The sequence below is a fragment of the Rhipicephalus sanguineus genome, chromosome 6 (genome assembly GCF_013339695.2).
Source record: "Rhipicephalus sanguineus isolate Rsan-2018 chromosome 6, BIME_Rsan_1.4, whole genome shotgun sequence".
Taxonomy (NCBI): Eukaryota; Metazoa; Arthropoda; class Arachnida; order Ixodida; family Ixodidae; genus Rhipicephalus; species Rhipicephalus sanguineus.
The window spans coordinates 108,127,890-108,149,692 of record NC_051181.1 but is presented as its reverse complement, the minus strand read 5'-3'; the positions used below and the strand labels follow the sequence as shown (position 1 = coordinate 108,149,692).

The following is a 21,803-nucleotide window of genomic DNA, read 5'->3' as shown; positions in this document are numbered from 1 at the left end:
AATTCCCGCGAGCAAGCGAGCGAGTTCAGAGGCTCGGCACGTTTTCAACAACGCTGACGGTATCTTCAAGACTTTCATTCGTTCAAGCGAGCGCGTTTCCCAACGCTGACAGGGCGTCGGCCAATTGCCACTTAGTTATTCAGATTAACAATGATAACACACAGGTGCACTCCTTCCTTAAGTTGCCTACATAAATATTGCAAACATTCGCACAGAAGTGCAGAAAAATACGAAGTACTCATGCGGAGCTCGAAAACGTTTGTGGGCTAATGTGGCTAACAACGCCGAGCTATGATAACGACAGTTTCGAAGAAATTTGCGAAATATACTTTGATGCAAGCTCGTAATTTTTTATTCCTTCATACACTGGTGATTTCAAGAACGCCTGTTTAAGGCCTCCGTGATGCTAATGCTTTTTCTACGTATTTGTTTCTGCAGTATTACTTTTCCTCTTCGTCTTAGCTCTTCATTTATCCTATATGGTGCCGCCTTTATGGGCATATCAAGAAGGCTTACGTCTTACATACACACGCATGTAGACTGCAATAATGCAATTCCTGGGGTTTTACATGCCAGAACCAGGATATGATTGAGGCACGCCGTAGTGAATGACACCGGAAAGTTCAACCTCTTGGGGTTCCTTAACATACACCCAGATCTTAAGTACACCGCCCTTTAGCATTTCGCCTCCAGCTTAATGCGACCGCCATGACCGGGATAGTACCCACGGCCTTTCAGGTCGGCAGCCGAGAGTCCATAACTGCTGTACCCCCGCTGTGGCTGCACGCTGACTGTGGCAACGTGTTTTCGTCAACTTTCCCCCCATGTGACAAATTGGTTTGCCGAGGCAACGCCGGCACTGTTATCGGGCGAATAAATGACGTTGGCCGAAAAATACATAAAACGGAAAGGGCATCTACAAATAGCACGCCACCCCTTATTATATTAAAGAAAGCATGTCAATATTTGGTAAGTGGATGTAGGAGTTTACAGCTTCAATAAAACTTGTGTTTCTAGGTCGTGGGTCGTCGTGTGCTCGTAACACATGAATTGTTAGCACTCGTGTTTGTTTGTTTGTTTGTTTGTTTGTTTGTTTGTTTGTTTGCTTGCTTGCTTGTTTGGGATCAAGATTACAAGCACGCCCACAGAAGCTTACTACGCCACTGCTTTCTTTCTTTTTCGATTGTCACTCATACAGCCTGAACTTCTAAGTTGACGCCCTTGGGCCACGTGATGTCGAATTGGGCAAGCTTTCTTCTTCAATTATTCGTTCTCTTTAAACAGTTTTCGCTATTTTCAGTGCGCAATATTCACCACATGATGAGCATGGCGTACTGTAGGAAGGGATTCCGGAGTAATCTCTATTACCTAATGGTCTTGAACGTGCGCGAAAGTCCAAGTACACGAATTTTGTTGCCTTTGGCCCTCCGTCGAAATTCGGCTGGGGCCGGTAACCGAAACCGAGCCCCCGTGTTTATCACCGTCAAACCATTGCCGCCAAGACCTAAAGGCGGTTGGTTTATTATATTAGCCAATTGGAAGTAAGTGACTGAATTTCTGAAGTTTTTTTAACTGCATTGACGCCTTTAGTATGTTAAGACCAAACTACGGAAGTAAACTCAACCATTCTACTATGGCACTTTACTTCCCTAGACTAATATCCACTTCTTTGGTGTCCGTTGAGGCGACTTCGAACATGAAGGTCATCACATTTGCAGAGTGCTGCTCAATGTTAAGGAAACTTGAAATAAGACTTGTAAATTTTTCTCACTAAGTTCATTGTGCCATTTTAATATACTGCAACAGGAACACCCACGACCTTTATCTCTAAAGAAGTTGCTTGCCTTATGAACACAAAGATGAAAGACGCTGAAAATGAAGACGTCAAACAGTTTAACTCAATGTAAACTTCCTTGTACGCAAGAAAAAAAAAGACGCTTAATATGGGAAACAGACTCACAAATAGTAGCACAGAGACAATTAACTCGTCTGATTGTCCAGAGCGAGAAAAGAAATAGGTTATGAGCAATCAACTTCACGCACAGTTTTTATCTCAAGACCAGCTTGTTACCTCTGCCAGCAGTAGGAGCATAACACTCTTTAAAACAAAACAACTTGGCACGATCAAATTGCTTCCTGCTGTCGGAACTTGGCCTTCTCTTGCATATGGTGTTCGTCTACCTGTCGCTGGAACATTACGTCGTGAACTTTTGAGTTGGCCTCGCCTCTTCCGTGGCACATCATGTCCAGACTCTCTGCGAGGAGAATCGTACCTAAATTTATCAGCAAATCTTCATGAAAAAGACAAAGTGGGGGGCTAGAATGGAGTAAAAACAAGACAAATAATTTTTTACGTGCATTTCATTCCCAATTTATTGCCATGAGTAGTTATCAATCATTCATATAAGCACTTTGTGAATAGAGATCTCGAACTAGCACAAACATAAATGGCCCGCACGATAAAAACACTCAGAAGAACAGGGGAGGGAGAATTGTGATACCGAGCGAGTACTGCGAAAGGCAACTTCACGACAACAGAAATCTTTTCGGCCGGCTTTTCAAAGACTCTGTAATCGTACCTACGCGGTCTCTTCTAGCAAACAGTGTTCCATTCACACTAAGATCACACGAGCACATAAGGCTGCTCTATTTGCTTCAGACATTGCGTTTCATATGTCGGTTCAACAATACCAGAGTCCCTATTCACCTTAAATTTTAAATGCGAGGCATTTCTTAGCGAACCTTTGGCACTTTGATCTTTTCTATCTATCTATCTATCTATCTATCTATCTATCTATCTATCTATCTATCTATCTATCTATCTATCTATCTATCTATCTATCTATCTATCTATCTATCTATCTATCTATCTATCTATCTGTCTGTCTGTCTGTCTGTCTGTCTGTCTGTCTGTCTGTCTGTCTGTCTGTCCGTCTATCTATCTATCTATCTATCTATCTATCTATCTATCTATCTATCTATCTATCTATCTATCTATCTATCTATCTATCTATCTATCTATCTATCTATCTATCTATCTATCTATCTATCTGTGCTCTACAAAAATTGAGATGCGAGGGCAAGAGAATTTGGCGAATGTGACAGTCGGGTCATGACATGAACAATGTGAAAATCCTGTCGCGTACGTCGTCATACCCTTTCCTCCAGACACGCGTGAGACACCCGTTTACCACGGGCCGCGGTGTACGAGAATGCGCCACAGGTGATTGACAGTTTATATCTACCTAGGAACGGCGAGAACAGACATTGGTAATTTAAATGCTAGAGCGTTAAGAAAAACCGACATTGACAGCGTTGACCCGACGAATAGAAATAATAAGAAATAAGATCGCAGCAGCAGTCGAACCCAATCACTCTGCGCGGCAGTCAGGTATTCAACCCCAGAGCTACGCCAGGGTATAAACTGGTTTGGAAAAACAGCCTATGCAATCAATGTCGGTGCAACGTCAATTGTGGTTGTGGGGCTGGCTACCTAATTTTACAAGAAAGCAATAAAAGAACGCCAGGCCTGCGCTGAAACCGCAGTACAGCCACAGCGAAAGCTGGAAGAGCGGCGTTTCTAGAGCCCGTTAAGCTCTCTTGGGGCTACAATACAAGTACACTAGAAAGGTACCCACTACACCATAAATAATAATTTTTGTGAAGTTGGCAAGCACCTACTAAGCCATTATTCGTCATTCTGCGGAGAAGCGAGGCACCAGCTACACGTCTGTAAGGCATTACATGCACTTTGTTGACGCGACGACTGATGACGATGAAGAATTATGGATCAGCCCTTTGTAATGGGTTGGAATCTTGAAGCGGCCCACCAGTTATGTAATTTGCATTGGGTGACGCCCGGTCGCTAGTTCCCTCTCCCGCCATGCTGTATAACATACGTTGACGTGGGAGAAAGACGGGGGGGGGGGGGCGAAGAACTTTACTGAGACCCCGAGGAAATGGACCATGCGCTTATGCGCTTCCTTGGCAACCAATACAAGTGCACTTGCGAGGAACCCACTACGCTATAAATCATTGTAATTTTACTGAGATCCCGAGGAAGTGGATCATGCGCTTATGGGCTTCCTTGGCAACCAATACAAGTGAACTTGCGAGGAACCCACTACGCTATAAATCATTGTAATTTTACTGAGATCCCGAGGAAGTGGATCATGCGCTTATGGGCTTCCTTGGCAACCAATACAAGTGAACTTGCGAGGAACCCACTACGCTATAAATCATTGTAATTTTCTAGAAGTAAAGCAGCAGGCACTGTGCCATTTTTCGTCATTCTACGGAGAGCGTTGGTACCTGCTAAACCCATGTGAGGCATTTTGCGCACTTTGTTGATGCTGTGCCTGATGACGATGAAGAATTATGGCAGAGTCCTTTGTAATGGGTTGGAAGCATTCAACAACCTACTTGTTGCGCAATTCGCATTGTGTGACGCCTGGTTACAGAATTCGCGTTGTGCGACGCTTGGTGCTTATTTTACTCTTCTACCACGCTATATTGCATATGCTAATGTGGTTCCTTCCCGACATGAAGCCTGTATAGGACCTTTTCGCAAAGCAGTTTCAAGCACCGGCATGGCTCAGAGGTTGAATGCTGGGCTCCCACGCAGAGGGCCCAGGTTCGAACCTCGTTCCACCCTGGAATTTTTTTCTTATTTCGTTTTTTTTCTTATTTCGAGCGATACTGGTTACGGACACCGGTGGCGGCGGCGGCGGCGGACAACTACGGCGCCAAAAACGGCCGGTGAAATGATCTCATAACAGCTTTCGCTGTAACATTACATATGTACTCCTATGATACAGGCGTCATACCAGAATAATGTCCGTGGTTCCAGTGTTGGCGCCGCTTTTATAGCAGTCTAATAACCATTACATTTGGGTTCCTATGATTCAACAAGCTATATTGAAGCATTGCTCGAACTCGCAGGAATACATTAACGAAAGTTACGTACGATATTCACATGAGTGCACGATAAAGTGCACTTAGTTTCGATAACACTGACGTATGTACTCTAACGTGAAGGCTGACGTTACGTCATAAGTTACCCTTTAAACGCCAGTGTTGTCGACGTGCCTTGTAAGGCCACGATGTGCACACAGCTACTACACTTACAAAAACACGTCAATCCAACTCGTAACGCTTGGATCAAAGCGATAAATTACAGCACAGAAGTACTCGCTTACTGCTTTGCATGAAACCGATTCCTACAACGCGTGCGATCGACCGAATTTGTTTACTGTAGAATACAGCGTCCTAGAATATTCCAGGCAATCCTGATGTCGGACGTCTCATTACCGAAGGCATCCAGCAGACGACAAACAGTAGTTTTGAAGGAAAAGTTTGCTGCACTGCTCTCATTTATTGAAGGTGTGAAGGACTGACGCGTGCTCAGTCAAGATAAACATTCACAAACGTAAATATTTGTACAATCTGTGCATCCACATATGTACATAGACGTACATCAACTGGTCTTTTGTACTAATCGTCGCGTTTAAGAAAAAAGCACGATTATAGTACTCTGTACTCCACTTTATGCGAGTATTATTTCCTCTCCATTACTATTTCCTAGTCGTAGGTTTGTATACTGACTGTGGTCTTACAGTCATGCGCAATGTGGCTTCAGCAGGTCTGATGAATGTAGCACGTTGAAATAAATAATACAAACTACCATCGCTATTTTATTACATTGCAGCTATGATTAATTTATACAAATTGTGCGAAATTATGTTATATGAATGGTTCACATTGTGTCAACTAATGCTGACTTCGACGTCTTTTACTGCGAAAATTGGCAGAAGATGCATATATTCGGTAGCCAGAAGGCATCCGGCTTGTGACAATTTATGGCATGATTATATCTAGGTATTCCTGACTAAAGGCGCTAGAAGCAGCACGCAGATATTTAAAACGCAAGTCTTATGGAAACATGCGAAACAGAAAGTGGAAATAGCATTGTATAAGAACGAGCGTAATTCGCTGCAGATAAAATGGTCTATTATGCTTTGGAGAAATCCCGTCAGAATAATGTTTATGCAATGTTTCTGTTTTACCGCACGGAAATGTTACCCGTCTATCAAGACAAATACCAAGTCAACACAAGAAATCACGAGTATACTTGGAAATCGCCGTAAGAATCTTATAAGGAATGCTTTTTTCTGAAGAAAAAATATTCCTTCCGGTCGCGAAGGAAGTAATGCAGAGAGACACAATCTGGACTACCTTATCGGATCTATGCTTGCCAAATGTTTTGGTAAATTGATTACGATATACAACGCGGAGCAGCAATGAACAAAAGATAAGCTATTACGTGAAATGGCAGGGTATCATCCCTCCTAAGCAGTCTTAAAGAAAATGATTGCGGATTGGTGCGGACGAGCACACATTGAGAAGGGCTAGGGTAAAGATCATCATGAAAACAGCTAAAGCTATGCATTTTTTTCAACCTGGAGACAAAGAACAATACGTGAGTGTTAGCAAGTGCCTTTACGTGGTGGATGCCCAAGCAGTCTTACCTGTGTAAGCTCAGTTTTGACAGAGACATCAGGAAGGAGACGGACACATGATATTTCTGTTTCGTTATCTTTGCACTTTTAAAAACGTTTCCACGAGACAGGAAAACATTAAAAAATAACTTCGCAGTTGCACGCGTCCGAAAACAATTTAGTTCTTCTTTACGACAAAAAAAAGCTGCAACAGTCTTCCGACAGTCTGTAGGCTTGGCAACCGCGTGTATAATGTGTTTGCGCTGTCCGTGCTTTCCCTTTCTACATGCAATTATTCCACTATTTTTCCCTAGCACCGCTTCACACTTAAGGATTATGATTTAGCTTTTTACACCGCGATAAGCCACGCTATCTCAACGTGTCAGAGTTGTCAGCGCAATACCATTGAGCCTTCTCCTGTTTCGACCTCCATGACACATATTTAGCGCAGAAACTTGGAACGTGGTTGCGATTTGTACAGCGATTCTGAAATATCGTTATTAGACTATTCAGTTCTATTCTTCGACCACTATCGCGCACATGTGGGAAGATATAGGATATCTTGGGGTGTCACTCATAAAATATAGTACACGAAATAACGCAGCCGCTTGAAGACATCCGCAGGAGTTACTCACTCTTTCATGAGAATGCGCTTCCACATGGCGCAGGTGTCTTGTTTCGGACCGAGCCCTCGAGTGATATTTCCTGGAACGATATTTATATATGCCGGGTCGAAAGAGGAGTACCTCGGCCAGGGTTCTTTTGATCCTGGTATCATCGGTCTCCTAAAAACAAAAATACATAGTGCACATATATGAAGCACGCGATTGTGCATTTTGCCAGTGTCAAATTAAATACTTTTGAAAGAATGAGGCACCGGGGGAAAACCATTACATTTTGCTAGAGACATAAACGTGTGCGAAAGTCGCAGCATAACAGAATAAAAAAATCCGTCTCTTCCTGCTGGTCACATAGCATAGACAATGAAATGTTTTTCGAGCAAGGTTAAAATATTGCCGAGAAAGCGCAGGTTTTAAGGAAGATACCGCGTAATTACTGAGTGCTCAGAGCTAGGAAAGCTTACGGAATTGAAATGAAGTTATGAAGTGCAGCGAGAATTCATAGTCTGCATTGCCAAGATCTGCGCGTCTTTTTCGAGTTGAGATCAGCTAACGTTCTGAAATTATTGTATAAAAATCTCACAATTACTTCTTTAGTATTCGACAAAAAAAAGTGGACTGCCTCACTGAGCAGAAATACTTTAGGCATTCTTTCACGTGTGCTATTTCAATATAGGTTAACTTGCCAAGCTGTGAGGTCATAGTCTAGAGCATAGTCATGAACGGCATAAGTGTTAAGGGGTCATATGTGGGTCATAAGTGTTACGAACCAAGCATTCGGTTACTCTGGCTAGAAATAAAGGCAAATTTAAAACAACGAAAACAGCAGTAAAGTTGGTGACTGAATGCACGGTTTGAGGAAACAGCCGTCTACGCTACAATTAGCATAATTAAAGAAAACTTACCCTGTCTTCACAAACTGTGACATAGAAGTGACCATTGCTCTCATAAATTTCTCCTCTTCGGCAGTGAACTTCAGTTGCTTAAAGCGGTCATAATCGTCCTCTCGAATTCCGGGAATGAACTTCCCTTCGTCTCCGAGGAACACAAGAGAACCCAGGTAGAACGCGAGGTCATCTCCATGAGACGCACGGAACCATGCTGGCAAGACGCTGAATGACGGTCTATAGTCGAACACATATCTAAAAACAGGTATCTTCTGCTCTGACGCCTCATCTGCGAAAAATGTGGCGGGGCACACGAAAAGGCCGTCTCCCAAGATATTGCTGAGAACCGTGACCACGTCATTTGTGTTGTGGTCTAGAGACCATCCCGAAAAGTAGGCTTTCATTATCTCTGTTACGACTTCATCTCGGAGCCTAAATGCAGCTCGAATCGCCTTTTGAACAGCCGATCGATAATCGAGAACAAGAAGGTCGTTGAATCGGGGCACAGCCTTCATCACGCTGTAGAGAAACAAGGCACCTTCGTTAGACGTAGTACCAATCATTATTTCTTTACTCCTGATGTTTTCCTTCCAATTACCAATTATGTAAGGGTCATCCGGCAAGTACCCGTCTCCATATACCGGTCCGTAGATTGAGTTTGTCACATAGGGACCTTTCACTTGCTCCAGCAACTGAGCTTCGTTCGCACCTCTCAAGCATTTTAAAACTGCACCAATGTCGCGCTCTTTCGCACCGTCGCACGTAAGGTTTACACCAAGTTCTATAACGCTGTCAAACGAGTGAGAAGAAAATCGTGTCACGACATTCATGGGACTACCACTCAGCAGCACAAGCCTCTTAAAGAGGCCAACACTCTGCGGCGATATGGCGTGAAAACCGGCAGAGATAGCTCCAGCACCGTGTCCGATAACAGTGACTTCCTTAGGGTCTCCGCCGAAGTAGCCAATGTTGCGCTGTACCCAGGTGAGCGCAAGGTTCTGGTCCCACAGCCCCCAGTTCCCAGGCAGGTCTCGATTTCCAACGGAGAGAAATCCGAACACGTTGAGACGGTAGTTGAAGCTCACGAAGATAGTATCGGTGAGTGCTGCGAAGTTTCCGCCATCGTGAAGGTAAAGACCCGAGTCCCCCCATTGGAAATCCGTACCATGAACGAATACTACTACTGGAAGCCGCATGCTGCCGCAGGAGTCCTCTTTGCACACCGATGCTGGCTTACGGACGTTGAGGTGAAGGCAGTCTTCCGAATGATTGGTGTAGTAAAAGCTGACCTCGTCCGTGTGGTAATGCGTATTCTGTGGACAAGGCTTAGGCTTTTCAACGGCGGCGTATGTCCCATTCCATGGCGTGGCAGGCACGGGTTTTGCGAAGCGAAGGAGGCCTATCGGTGGTTGTGCGTACGGTATGCCGAGGTATATGTCAACATCCTTGCCTCCAATCGACGTGCGCACTCCTGAAATGAAGCCCGTGGAAGTCTTGATGACGGGTGCCTGGCCATCTTCGGCAACGACCATGTATATCACCAATGCGGCAGTCAGAAGCAACAAAGCGCGGAAGTCGCCCATGTTCACGCGGCGGAAAAGCAGTCTCCGTCAGACTTCGCCTCGGTATTGAACCAGATCGAAATGGATTCATACATATGAGTTCGCTCTCATTCGCCGAGTCCTTCTAAACGCAATCCCAGTGCTTCGGAAGTGCTAACACGAGCCAAGTTTTCCATATCGCGGCAATCAAGGACTTCAAGGATGCCTTCGAAATGTAGGTCCCGTCACCCCGCCGCTGCAGCGCTGTGGAAGTCTGCCAAGACACGCTTGTTCTTCGCGTATGTCTTGGTTACCTAAACGAGTAGTGTTCTGTCTTCAATTCAGATAGTTTTGTTCCACGGAAACACAGGACGGTAGCATTTTATTGCAAAAGAAAAGTAATAATAATCGTAATAATTGCTACGTTTTACATGCCCAAACCACGAAATGATTATGAGGGGTGCCGTAGTGGAGGGTTCCGGAAATGTCGACTACCTTGGGTTCGTTAACGTGCACCTAGATCTAAGAACACAGGCAAACGAAAAATGTCCACAGAATGATCGTGAATGTCGGTGGGACATAAATGGAGCTCGGCTAGGACGTTTACGTGCAATGCATCATATCTTTGCCTCCGCGTGTGCACAGTGACAGCTGATGGCAGATCCGCAAGACAACAAAAGATATTTCATTTACTGTTGCTTTCCTCTTTATCAAGTTTCACAAATGTGTCGTAGTTTTGTTGACAACCACTACCACCAGTGCCGGGAGAAACATCCTGAAAGAGCTTGGAGTTCACCCGACAGAAATCGATACCAGCTACTGCAGCGTTACTCGAGAACAAAGAGAGCGTATTACCGTGGCACCCATACCTCGGAATGTTCACCCTGAATACAATGTAGGCAGACGACGGGCTAGGGCTAAAGCCCTCCTGGAGAGTGCCCATGCACATGCCCGGAGTTGCTGTTTCGTTGACGCTGCACGGTACCCAAACGGAAAAGCATTCGTTGCAGTCACTGTTGATCAAGATGGCATTATTACAAACTCCTCGTCGGTCCGGACCACAACGGCTGAGGTTGCCGAACAGGTCGCAATAGCCTTGGCCCTGCTAGACGACGGGAGAACAACAATATACAGTGACTCGAGATCAGCAGTTCGAGCATTCGGTAGGGGCACCATCTCAGAATCAGCCTTGCGGATCCTGCGAAATAAGGAGGTACAACAACACACAATCGTCTGGTTCCCAGCTCACATGGGACAGATCAAGGGCGCTCCGTCCAACCTCAACGAGAAGGCCCATAGAGCTGCGCGAGGAGTCGTCGACCGCGTAGCTACTGAACGGCATGACGATGAGGTTGTTGACAACAAAGATCCCCCAACGACGTACAATGAACTTTGCAAGAACTTTTATCTGAGGAGGCGAAAGTATCCGCCACCGCACAGTAAACTGAACAGGCCTCAGGCATTGACGCTCAGACTCCTGCAAGTCGGGGCATATCCCAGTCCCGCACTCTTGCACAAAATTTACCCAGAAATTCAGACGTCAAACACGTGCGCGCTTTGCTCAGACTTTGCCAGCTTAGATCATATGCTCTGGCGGTGCCCTGCGTTACGGGTTCAAAACGTTACATCGTCAAAGTGGGATGCTGCGCTACGCAGTACGGATTTCAGGACGCAGCTATGGGCAGTCCAACGGGCCCACGACGTGGCGGGCAGGTTAGGCCTATCTGTCCCGACGTGGGAGCGGCCCGCTACGTGCTAGTTCACGCCCCGACGGACCTAAATAAAGTTTTTCCATACCATACCATACTGAATATAACACACTAGATGGTTCTTTTCCAAGATAAAATATGCTACACGCGCCAGATGTTCCTTTGCGAAGTTAAAAAAAAGTTAGGAATGCGCCTCTTTCGCCTCTCCATTCTCGAAAACATGGCGGCATTTATATGTAGTTATCATCTACAGCGCCTACAAAATGGCAGGGTCGGATCTTCAAGATTAGTTTACGGTCATTTCATTGTGTGCGTGTGTGCGTGTGTGTGCGTTGCATGAAAACGACGAGTAAAGATTAAGTAAAATATCATTGCTTGATTTGAACACTGGAGCTGTTTAAGGCGACCGTTAGACCGTCCATTAGTCCTTGCAGAGGAAACAGACAACTATCATCATCGGGAACCGACACACGCCCTCTTCTACCTCTTCTTCTTCGTCCTCTTCATCTCCTGCTTCGCTCCCCGAACACGTGCCCCTATTTGTCCGGCGTTCAATGTAATAACTGACGGGTGGTATAACCAGTATAAAGAGAGAGACAAAGAAATGGATGGAAAGAAATAGAAGAGAGAGAAAAAAGGATACAAAAGCACAGAAAAATACAGAGAGAAAGAGTTAGAAAGAAACAGACCAAAAAAAAAATAGAAAAAAGAGAGAGCAAGACATAAAGAAGCGAGAAATGAAGAGAGAGAGAAATAAAGGAAAGAAAGAAAGCAAGGGCGAGAAAGAGAAAGAAATGAATTGAGAGAGAAAGATAAAAATAGAAAAACCAGAGAGAAAGAGAAAAAGGGGGAAAATGAGAGAAAGAAATAAAGAGACAAATAAAATAATACAAGGCAGGCCGCCCAGCTCCGCCCTGCGTTCAGGCTTGGCACCACTAGTGCGATGCTGCCTTACTTTCTCGCGGCATTTTCACACGTTCGCCGTATTCCTGCTCGAAAACACAATCGTTTTTCACCGGTAGGTTCCGTGCTGCACTTCGGTGGTTTGCTTCAAAAGAAAGTACATTCTTGAGGGTGTAAAAGCAGATAATGCCAGAAAGGAAAGGCACGTACCAGCATGTGTGGCTCATCTCACCCACAGTTCTGTTTCAACAGCGAAACTGTTACGGCTAGCCGTAGTTTGTGCGGCCTACGGGTATGTGCTGTGTGGCCTACACGAAAACTATCAGCATAGTAAACGGGTATGTGCCACAGTAATGGGTTAGATCCCACTACTCACCACTGCTTCCCTAAAAATGATGAAGAAAACTATCGTTATCAAACGGGTATGCGGGGACAATCATCATAAACGGGTATGTGCCACATAAATTGGGTAAATCGCACTACTCACCACTGGTCCACTAAAAATAAAGAAAACTATTGTCATCAAACGGGTATGCGGCCAGAAGTGAAGTCAAAGAGTGAACTCGACAAGCTGCCAGCCCACTCTACCAACAACCTAGCTACAATCAAGTTCTGCCAAGGTCTAACCAAGTTCTCCCTAGCTACAGCTGGAATAAGCAACCTGTATATCTATGAGAAGTGGGAACACTAGGTTTCAGTGGGAGATCCTGCCTCTGGTGTTTGGACAGCCGTGCCTTGTCTGTGACTGTATGTGGTTTAACTCGAACTTCTATGCGCTGATAACAAACGTAGAGACAACCCAGCATCACCTAGGTAACGCCTAGCAACGACTTATAAGCAACCTAGAAACCACCTGCATAACCTAGCTAAGGCCTCGAAACAAACTAGAAGTAACGAGATTAGACTTCAGCTTTCGCCCAGTTTCGCAGTTTCAAGCCTTGCGCAGCATAGTGCGAGCTTCGCCAATCGTCTTTTCCTTTGGGACACCTCTCGTGAACGCAATATTAAATACACATTAGGCGCATTGAGTATAACCGCATTCACACAAATATTTATTCATCATTCATAAATACGAGAACTAAGCATGAGCTGGTCCAGCAGCCATGTGCACAGAAAGTACAAACGCGGCACTCGCCACGGTGAGACAATGGCCGACGTACGAGGTCTCTGCGGCACCCGATACATGTCTTGCAGATGGTTGCTTTGGCTTCTTCTCCCCGGCTGCCGAAGTAGTCTTTTTTGGCGTTTTCGAGGGAGTACGTTTTCCTTGTGCTTCCCGTGTACCGGCGTCTGGTTCTCTGAAAAAATATACATAGACATTATGTTTATAAACAGGGTAAGCAGAACTAAGAGCGTACTCAAGTTTCAATTATAAAGCGCAGATGCATTCAGCCAGTTGTACGATTCGTAGCTGCACACTTTTTGCGGATCTACAAACTTGCCAGACTATCAACCACGGAATAGTAAGAAACCTGTCATATGATGGACAAGAAACCAAGAAACCCAACCAAAACTAGCCATAGCCGTACCGCTATCGCAATAGCCCTTTTGGCAAATTATGTGTTGATAAAACTGAATATTTCTAATCTGTCGAATAGAGAAAATTGTGGATTGCATAAGGGCTAAACTTTAAAGATAAATATCCAGTGTGTGTTTACTGTGAGATTATCCGAAAAGGTTAATAGCCATTTGCCGTGTCCACATTGGTTCTATAGAAAACAAGGCAAAAATGTTACAAACAAAAACAAAACAAAGGGAAGTTAGGTTCACACTGTTTAGCTACCCTGCATTGGAGATTAAAAAAAAAGAACTCAGAAATGAGAAGTTCGCAGTATGCCCGCACACAGGCCCATATTGTTGATGTGTTATCATGTCTCTTGATATGCACCTTTATTTAATTAAGTCCAATCTGTTTATCTCTCCTGTCTTCAACGGGTATACATCATGATACGTCTTAGCGACAATTTTTAATGGTAATCAATAGTGCACTGAGGACACATTATAAGTAAGCATTAGAAATTGAAATCCATAAAACTTACTGTTTCATCAGTACGCGCTTCCAGACCTTACAGATCTCTGTGTTTGGCCCCCGTCGCCTCGTGGTGTTGCCAGGTCGGATGTTTATGTACTCCGGATTTGCAGAAGAGTACCTCGGCCACTCTTGCTTTGTTTCTGGTATTGTTGGCTGTCTGGAAACAAATTCTCAACTTAATGTGTAATATAATCACCAAGAACATATAAGCTGGTGAGCTCTCGTGCTACGTTTATCGCTGAATGAAATTACTATTGCCCTAAAAGTCAAAGTAAAATTACTATTTCCCTAAACTACTACTGCATAAAGTAAGTATTTCCCTAAAAGTCAAACTAAAAGTACCACTTTTATTGAATTATTTGTTTGTTACAGAAGATGTTTACATACGATGAAATCATTGCGAAAAGGTTCACGTGCCCACTGGGAACGCATTTTATTGCGGAGAATCTCGCAAACTATGAATTGAAGGAAGAGTCCCGGTAAGTGCAATTGGAAGCAAAGCCCATGTCAAAACACGAGCGCCATATTACTGATAGTTGAGTGATAGGTTCGTTAAATATTGTGAATTAAATAAAGGTACTTCTGCAATATATGCATGCATTTTCTCAAAGAATTTTAAACTTCACATTGTTTAATAAAAAACAGTTGTCTAGTTACTTGTTAGCATCAGCGTACACCACGCTCGGCTACCTCTTGTTCAGAATTTTAGTTTGTTAATACTGTGCAGTAGTTCCTTTTATAATGTTAAAGTTGAAGCGGACTTACCCTGTTTTGACAAAATCCGACATTGACTGACACCATGGCCAACATAAATTCCTTCTCTGCGCTGGTATACTTGAGTTGTCTGAACGAGTCATAGTCCTCCTTGCGAATTCCCGGCTCGAATCTGCTCTCGTCTCCGTAAAACAATAGCGAGCCCAGGGTGAAAGGGAGGTCGTCGCCGTGCGCAACCTCAAACCAGTCAGGCCAGAAGCTAAACGAGGGTCTATAGTCGAACGTGTACCTATATACGGGAATGTTTTGCTCGGAGGCAATGTCTGCGAAGATTGTAGCGGGGCACACGAAAAGCCCGTCTCCGAGCATTTCTCCTAGAACACGAAGCGCTTCGTCTTCGGTGGGCTCCCCCTTCCATTTGGCGAAGTAGGCTTTGGTAATTTCTTTCGAAGCTCGAATTGGAATTCCCAATGTCGTGCTAATCGCAATGGTAATGGTCGATCTATACTCCTGCGCGAGGAGGCTTTTGAGGTGCGGAACTAGTTTCATGGCACCGTAAAGAAACATCGCTCCCTCGTTGGAGGTAGTTCCAATTATGATCTCCGTGCTTCTGATCTTCTTCTTCCAACTACTCAGAAGTAGCGGGTCGTCTGGAACGTATTCGTCTCCGGATATTGGTCCATACAAGCTCTTGCGTAGATCGAGACCACTCAGTTGCCCTAGCAACAAGTTTTTGTCCCTGCGCCTCAGACAGTCCATGACCACGCCCAGTTTCCGTTCTCTCACCCCTTCGCACGCCAAGTCTGCACCGAGTTCCATAACGCTTCCTACCGAACGAGCAGAGAGGCTGGCGATGGCGTTCATGGGGCTGCCGCTTTGAAGAATCATCCTCTTGAACAGACCCACGCTTTCAGGAGAGACAGCGTGGAACCCAGCAGAAATCCCACCAGCACTATGACCCATTAGGGTGACTTCCGATGGATCACCGCCGAAGTTCTCGATGTTCCTCTGGATCCACTTCAGCACAAGATTCTGGTCCCAGAGGCCCCAGTTGCCGGCGACTTCTTCGTTTCCCGCAGAGAGAAATCCGAACACGTTGAGTCGATAATTGAAGTTAACCATGATGGTGTCCGTTAGAGCAGCGAAGTTTCCACCGTCGTGCATGAAAAGACCAGAGTCACTCCACTGAAAGCACCCGCCGTGCATAAAGACTACCACGGGAAGCTTGGAGCTGCAGGCGTTCTGCTTGCAATCGGACGCCGGCTTCCGGACGTTAAGGTACAGGCAGTCTTCCGAATTTTTCGTGTAGTAGAAGCTGACTTCATCCGTAAGGTAGTGGACATTTTGAGGACACGGCGGGGGTCTCTTGGTGGCTTTGAGCGTTCCGTTCCACGGCTTGATCGGGATTGGTTTGCTGAAGCGCAGAAGATCCGTGGGTGGCTCCGCGTAAGGAATGCCCAAATACATGTCGACTTCTCGACCATCGATCGTCTCACGTACACCAGAAACGAGGCCGGAGTCAGTGCGAATTACGGGAGATTCATGAATCGCGGCGTCGACGATCCAAACTACCCACACTAACAACACACAGTTGGAGACATATGAACGGGTGGTGGCCATGTTCGCTGACCGGCGAGCTTTTGCCGACAGCGTTCATACGAACATTGAGTCAAGTTCAGCAGCCCCTTTCTGCAGACGCAACGTTCATTCTTACTAGTATCTGTCCTCCAATAGGATCAGTGTCGAACCTTTCGTCGTGTCGCCAAGTTGCTATCACATATATCAGAGTAGCTGAGCGCGCCTTTCGAGCAAGGTCGAAGATGTTTTGGTTCGCGTCAGGCGTGGCGAAAGCGGTGCCTCATAGGCGTGTGTGCCAAGGTTTTCACCCGCTGAGGGGTACGATGCGAAAATTTAAGTCGAGGGAGCACGAAGAAATGTAGGTACCTTCTGACGTAGAAAACATAAGTGTAGCAGCAGAGTAACTATTGAGTAATTTAATTTATTTCAGTGCTTCTGTGGCCCAAAAGTGCTGGAATATTTCACACGGGAGAACCTTCATTTGACCAAATGCCTTGTCAAGTGAAATAAATGAATCGGGTATTCGGCATAAAATAGAATCTAACCAAATAAAATGAAATACAGTAAATGCATTTATATCAAACAATTTTAAAAAAGCGCAACATAGAAAATCAGAAACCAACTGGTAAGCAACAGCAGTAAAAATAACCACTAATATCAAGAAAGACGCTTGGCTGGCTGTTCTATTTATAGCCAGAAAGTTATGTGTTATCGTGTGACCTTTGTGAGGAAATGACAACCAATGAAATGTGTCCGTTTTCGTGTTCAGCTGAAAGCCGCATTAACGTTGCAGGTACAGCACGATGAAATACACAGACATTTTCTCATAGCTAACGTGTTCTTTGCGGTTCTTGAATTAAGACACTTTAAAGGAATTTCCACAAAATACTCATTGCTACGCAATGTTAACCGATCCTGGCCGTGGCAGATATTACTCTGTTTTATTTCATTACCGAACCCTGGGGGCGTAATGTAGGTCAGACCGTCGTATGGGACTGCGGGTTGCGTATCAGTGATCTGCTTCCGCTATCCGGTAGCGATCTTCAGAGACCTCGATCCCATCTGTCGAATGAAACGAGGTCGTTTTGAGCTGCGAAGGTCGAACAAAGCGAGCGGTGTTGTCGCGCACGAGCCTTGTTGAAGGTGAAGGGTTTTAGGATAAAAGCAATGCAACTATAACTCATTTTAACCCAGTTACGTGCTTTTAACGTTCTATATTGAAATACACACGTCTACTTGCTTTGGGAACATCTAGTTTCTCATACCACCACTCATAAATCTAAGCACAAAACACATTGTTAACTCTTATTTGTAATAAACTTAAGGGGCCAGTGTACGCTGCTACCTGTAGTCATCATGTCTCTTTAGTATATTTCAAGGTTGGTGATTGGTAAGAAAGGCCGAAATTACCAGAAGCGCATTAGCAAGCTTTGCGCCTGATTTTTTTTCTTTCTTTTTGAATTCTTGGTGGTTTTATTTGATTGAATTTTGTTTTTGCATGCTTCAGCTCCTGCGGAGCTATTGCAGGAGTGTGGATCATACATCACACATCAAGTGCGCAAAAAAAGAAATCACGACAAAGGAAATCTCGAGCACTTCCTAGTAAAAAACTCCGGTGTTCATTTGTTGAGGGGAAAGAAAGTGTGCTTGAACACGACGGTCCTAGTTTGAAATGCTAAAAGATTCAGTATGTGAGAGCAACCAGTATGGCAACGATCAGCAAACTGGGCAATTTGTCTAAACGATATAGTCATGACGAGTTCATTAGGCAGCGCAGAAACTTTAAACAATCAGTGTGGCGACTAGTTCACAAAAGGGTAAGGCTGAGACCACAAAGGTTAGCGAAAAGTGAAAAATATACTTCACATATGCGGCATATAAAACGACGGCTTTGGAATGTACCTATAATACTTTGACTTTGGCGAGTTGGTACGCATACTTTAGACCAATGCAGCGCGATTTTAACGAAGACGAGAGACACAGAGAAATACAGACGAGCGCCGACTTACAACTGAGTTTATTTGCACTTCAACAGGCCTTTTTATGCACCATACGTGGCTATGTCACCCAAGAGTGAAAAAAATAACAAAAAAAGAAGATGTTGTATGCAAAAATAATCGCATGTTTACAAGCTCGAAAAGCATCGAATGCGCACCAATATTACATAAAGCAAACTATTTTAGGGATGAGAAGACCGACAACACTGCACTGCACTTCGAAAACGTGGCTTCAGATTAGCAAAAATGAATACGCGCAGAGCGTGAACTACCTAACTTGGTCCTGGTGATAAGTGGAAGTACGGTCAAGTAAACGAACCTGTTACCAACAGAAACACGCAAAAAGCACGTGAGGATGAAAAGACTAAACTAACAATCTAGGAGTATAGATCTCGGCGTCAGTCAGTAAAAGCCAAAGGCTTGCTTGCACCTTAGCGAAAAAAAAACAATAACGAAACAAAAACTAACACAAACAACGAAAACATAACCAGGAACGGACCAAGGTAATTTGAAAGAACCCAGCGTTGAGGTGGCAGACCACGCAACGCGAAACCAAGAACTAACTACGTCATTCGTGTGATGAGTAAAAGCATCAAGAGAACAAATGACAAACAAAAACACGGGAATAGCACGTGAGGGGAAACGACAAGGTTAAACAAAGCCATCTAGAATGTCAAACTCAGCGTCAATTAGTAGAACTGACGGCTTGCTTACACGATATCTACAGCTTTCTTAATAAAAAACGCTTCAACAAGTTCGCGTTCGGTCCTGTCTTTTGCTCTCTTCAAAAATTTGGTTTTCGTTGAAACTTGGCTTGCAATCCACAACGCTTGCAGTGTTCAGCTAGGAAGCCACCAGCTTTATTGCGTAGATTCAAATTGTGCTCCTTTGCTCGTTCATTAAAATATCTGCCTGTTTGCCCTATGTAATGACGGCCACCGCTTAGGTGAATTTCATAAACGACATTTGCAACACATTCTGTGAACCTTGTTTCTGTGCTGGTCGTGCACTGAGATAACCTTTGCCGATTAGTCATGCTGCACAATATTGACAACTTACATGGGGCCGAAAACACTACTGGAACATCATGTTTTGACGCTACCTTCTTGATGTTTTGTGAAATTTTATGAATCTACGGAATCACCTTACACCTGCCTATTTCTATTGTCTCATTCCTTTCCCCTATCAGACCGCTTCATCTTTTGAAGCAATGACTCGCACACTTCAGATACTAAAATTTAGACTGTACGGACTCAATCCTGTGAACATCATTTTTCTGAAAAGAGTTTCACACTATCGACGCGTTATCCAAGAATTGGCCAGATTAGTGCTTTATAAGTCCGTAGTGTAGTATCTTAGGGAGCCACCGTGACGAGTCCCTTGAAGATAGCGGAGAATTGATCATTTTGAGCACCATTTTACAAGAACCTAAACCATAAATTTCCGTAAGCTGCTTCTGAAGCCCCAAGATACGGGTTGATCATCGCGTCATCTATAAGTACGTCCTTTCGTTTTCACTGTATATGCCGGAATAGTGATGCAAAAGTGGGTGATGCGAATGTGAGTGCAAGAGTGGTAAATAGTGATGTACAAGTCACATGCAAAAGCTTATGTGAGTGCGGCTTTCTAGGAGACACTGGGTAATTTTTGGTATTGTTCATTCTTAGGATTACTCAGCATTGCCGCTGATATTGTGTACAGGTGACATCGCAAATTGGTGAAAACATGGGTGACCTTGAACTGCATCTACTTGGATGGTATGTAAAGCAATAATTCTCTAAGCGAGAGAGAAAGAGACAGAAGGAAAAGGAAAAGGGAAGGCGGGCAGGTAAACCAGACGCAAGTCCGGACTGCTACCCTGCACTGGGAGAAGGAGAATGGGCAATAAAAAGAAGGAAAAGAGAGAGAGAACAAGATGTCACGCTTCACTCGAGAGTCGAATGCGCCTTTGGGCAAAAAGCACTTCACATGTTCAAGTACTCAGGCGGAAGACTTATGTGGCTATGTTGGCGCTCCCGTCCATGAGATTTGCGCAAGACACTGTGAAACATTGCCAGACCGCAGGGATCTCGTGAGGTCTCGCAAGTTCTCGCAAGGCTCTGTCCGAAAACATACGTGATCTCAGAGTATTGAAGTCATTTTTATGACGTCATTAAGGCGTCACAGACCCCGAAAATTTGTGTCTTCATTGCCGTGATGGGATGCCACGTGCCGCACGCTCAACGTGTTAAAAAGACGCAGATTCCACGCCGTGCACATTAACGTCAAAAGAAGCCCCTTTTATTATTACAATACATCTTATATAAGCTCCGAACATCACATGTTCGATCACGCGGCGACAGATGTCGTTGGCGCCGCGTGACGCCGCTCTCATGCCGCGTCGCGTGTGCATTTAAACAATCCGCGTGATGCAGCTCACATGTTGCGCCGCGTGTATCTATAAACGGGCGTCTTCAGCACAGTCATTACGACCGTCATGGCATGACGTCTCGACCTGACGTCATCATATGACATTGTTGCTTTATGCTACTCTAACGCTACTCTCAGTGCCAATGGCACTTTGAGTAGCGTTGGCGAATGTAGCAGCTGATGATATACAGATGTCGTAATCGAGTACCTTACGTGCGTAACAAAATACGCAAAAACGCAGAATGTGCGAAGGACATGCTAGTGGAAAATATATTGAAATACATTACAAAAGGACAAGCTCGTTTGTTGGCATTAATTACTTGCACCGAGGCTGTGAAACACAGGTGATGACAAAGAATGATTACAATGAGGGTCATTAACCCTCATACTTATTGTTACACATTGAAAAATTTTTGAAACGACCTTGGGTAGCTGCAAATAGCAGCAGAAAGGCATAATCAATAAAAAAAAGCACACTGTCGTACGCCAGTGTAGGAGCCTCTGTTCTTATCCGCAAACTGGTTTTATCTGTGAGGTTCAAAATTTCTAAGCTATTAACCATGCCGGAACGCTAAGCGATCCTCGAATCATTGCATCTATCCCGAATCAGCTCAATTCAAAACCACGCTGGTGCTCAAGAACTCTCCGTGCTCGGGCTCCAAGAACTATGCAACCGAAGTTCAAATCTCAAGAAAAGAATTTTTGATAGCGATATGTGTGTTTACGGCCATTGACACTAGCGTGCGTTATGTTTTATTGACAAGACGAGGTGTTTGGAGATATGAATGTCTTCTTTTGCAAATATATTACCCACGAAGCCGGATGATTGCTAGAATCGCCTTATTAATGAGCTGACGATATAATCAGAAATCAGTAAAGAATAAAATACAAGCAGTGCGCATAATGTCAAGTGGCG

At 44.5% G+C, this 21,803-nt stretch overlaps 2 protein-coding genes across 2 annotated transcripts; both read right to left on the bottom strand.

Moving 5' to 3' along the window:
* Positions 1 to 2,030: 2,030 nt before the first annotated feature.
* On the bottom strand, positions 2,031 to 9,604 carry LOC119396137 (cholinesterase 1). The gene is made up of 3 exons (XM_037663230.2): positions 8,023 to 9,604; positions 7,133 to 7,282; positions 2,031 to 2,255 (listed from the first exon to the last, which is right to left on the bottom strand). Exons 1-3 carry the CDS (start codon positions 9,585 to 9,587, stop codon positions 2,054 to 2,056), a joined length of 1,917 nt encoding a protein of 638 aa, XP_037519158.2. The 5' UTR covers positions 9,588 to 9,604; the 3' UTR covers positions 2,031 to 2,053.
* A 4,594-nt stretch (positions 9,605 to 14,198) lies between these two features.
* Positions 14,199 to 16,548, bottom strand: LOC119396136 (acetylcholinesterase). The gene is made up of 2 exons (XM_037663229.2): positions 14,955 to 16,548; positions 14,199 to 14,346 (listed from the first exon to the last, which is right to left on the bottom strand). Exons 1-2 carry the CDS (start codon positions 16,521 to 16,523, stop codon positions 14,224 to 14,226), a joined length of 1,692 nt encoding a protein of 563 aa, XP_037519157.2. The 5' UTR covers positions 16,524 to 16,548; the 3' UTR covers positions 14,199 to 14,223.
* Positions 16,549 to 21,803: the final 5,255 nt, after the last annotated feature.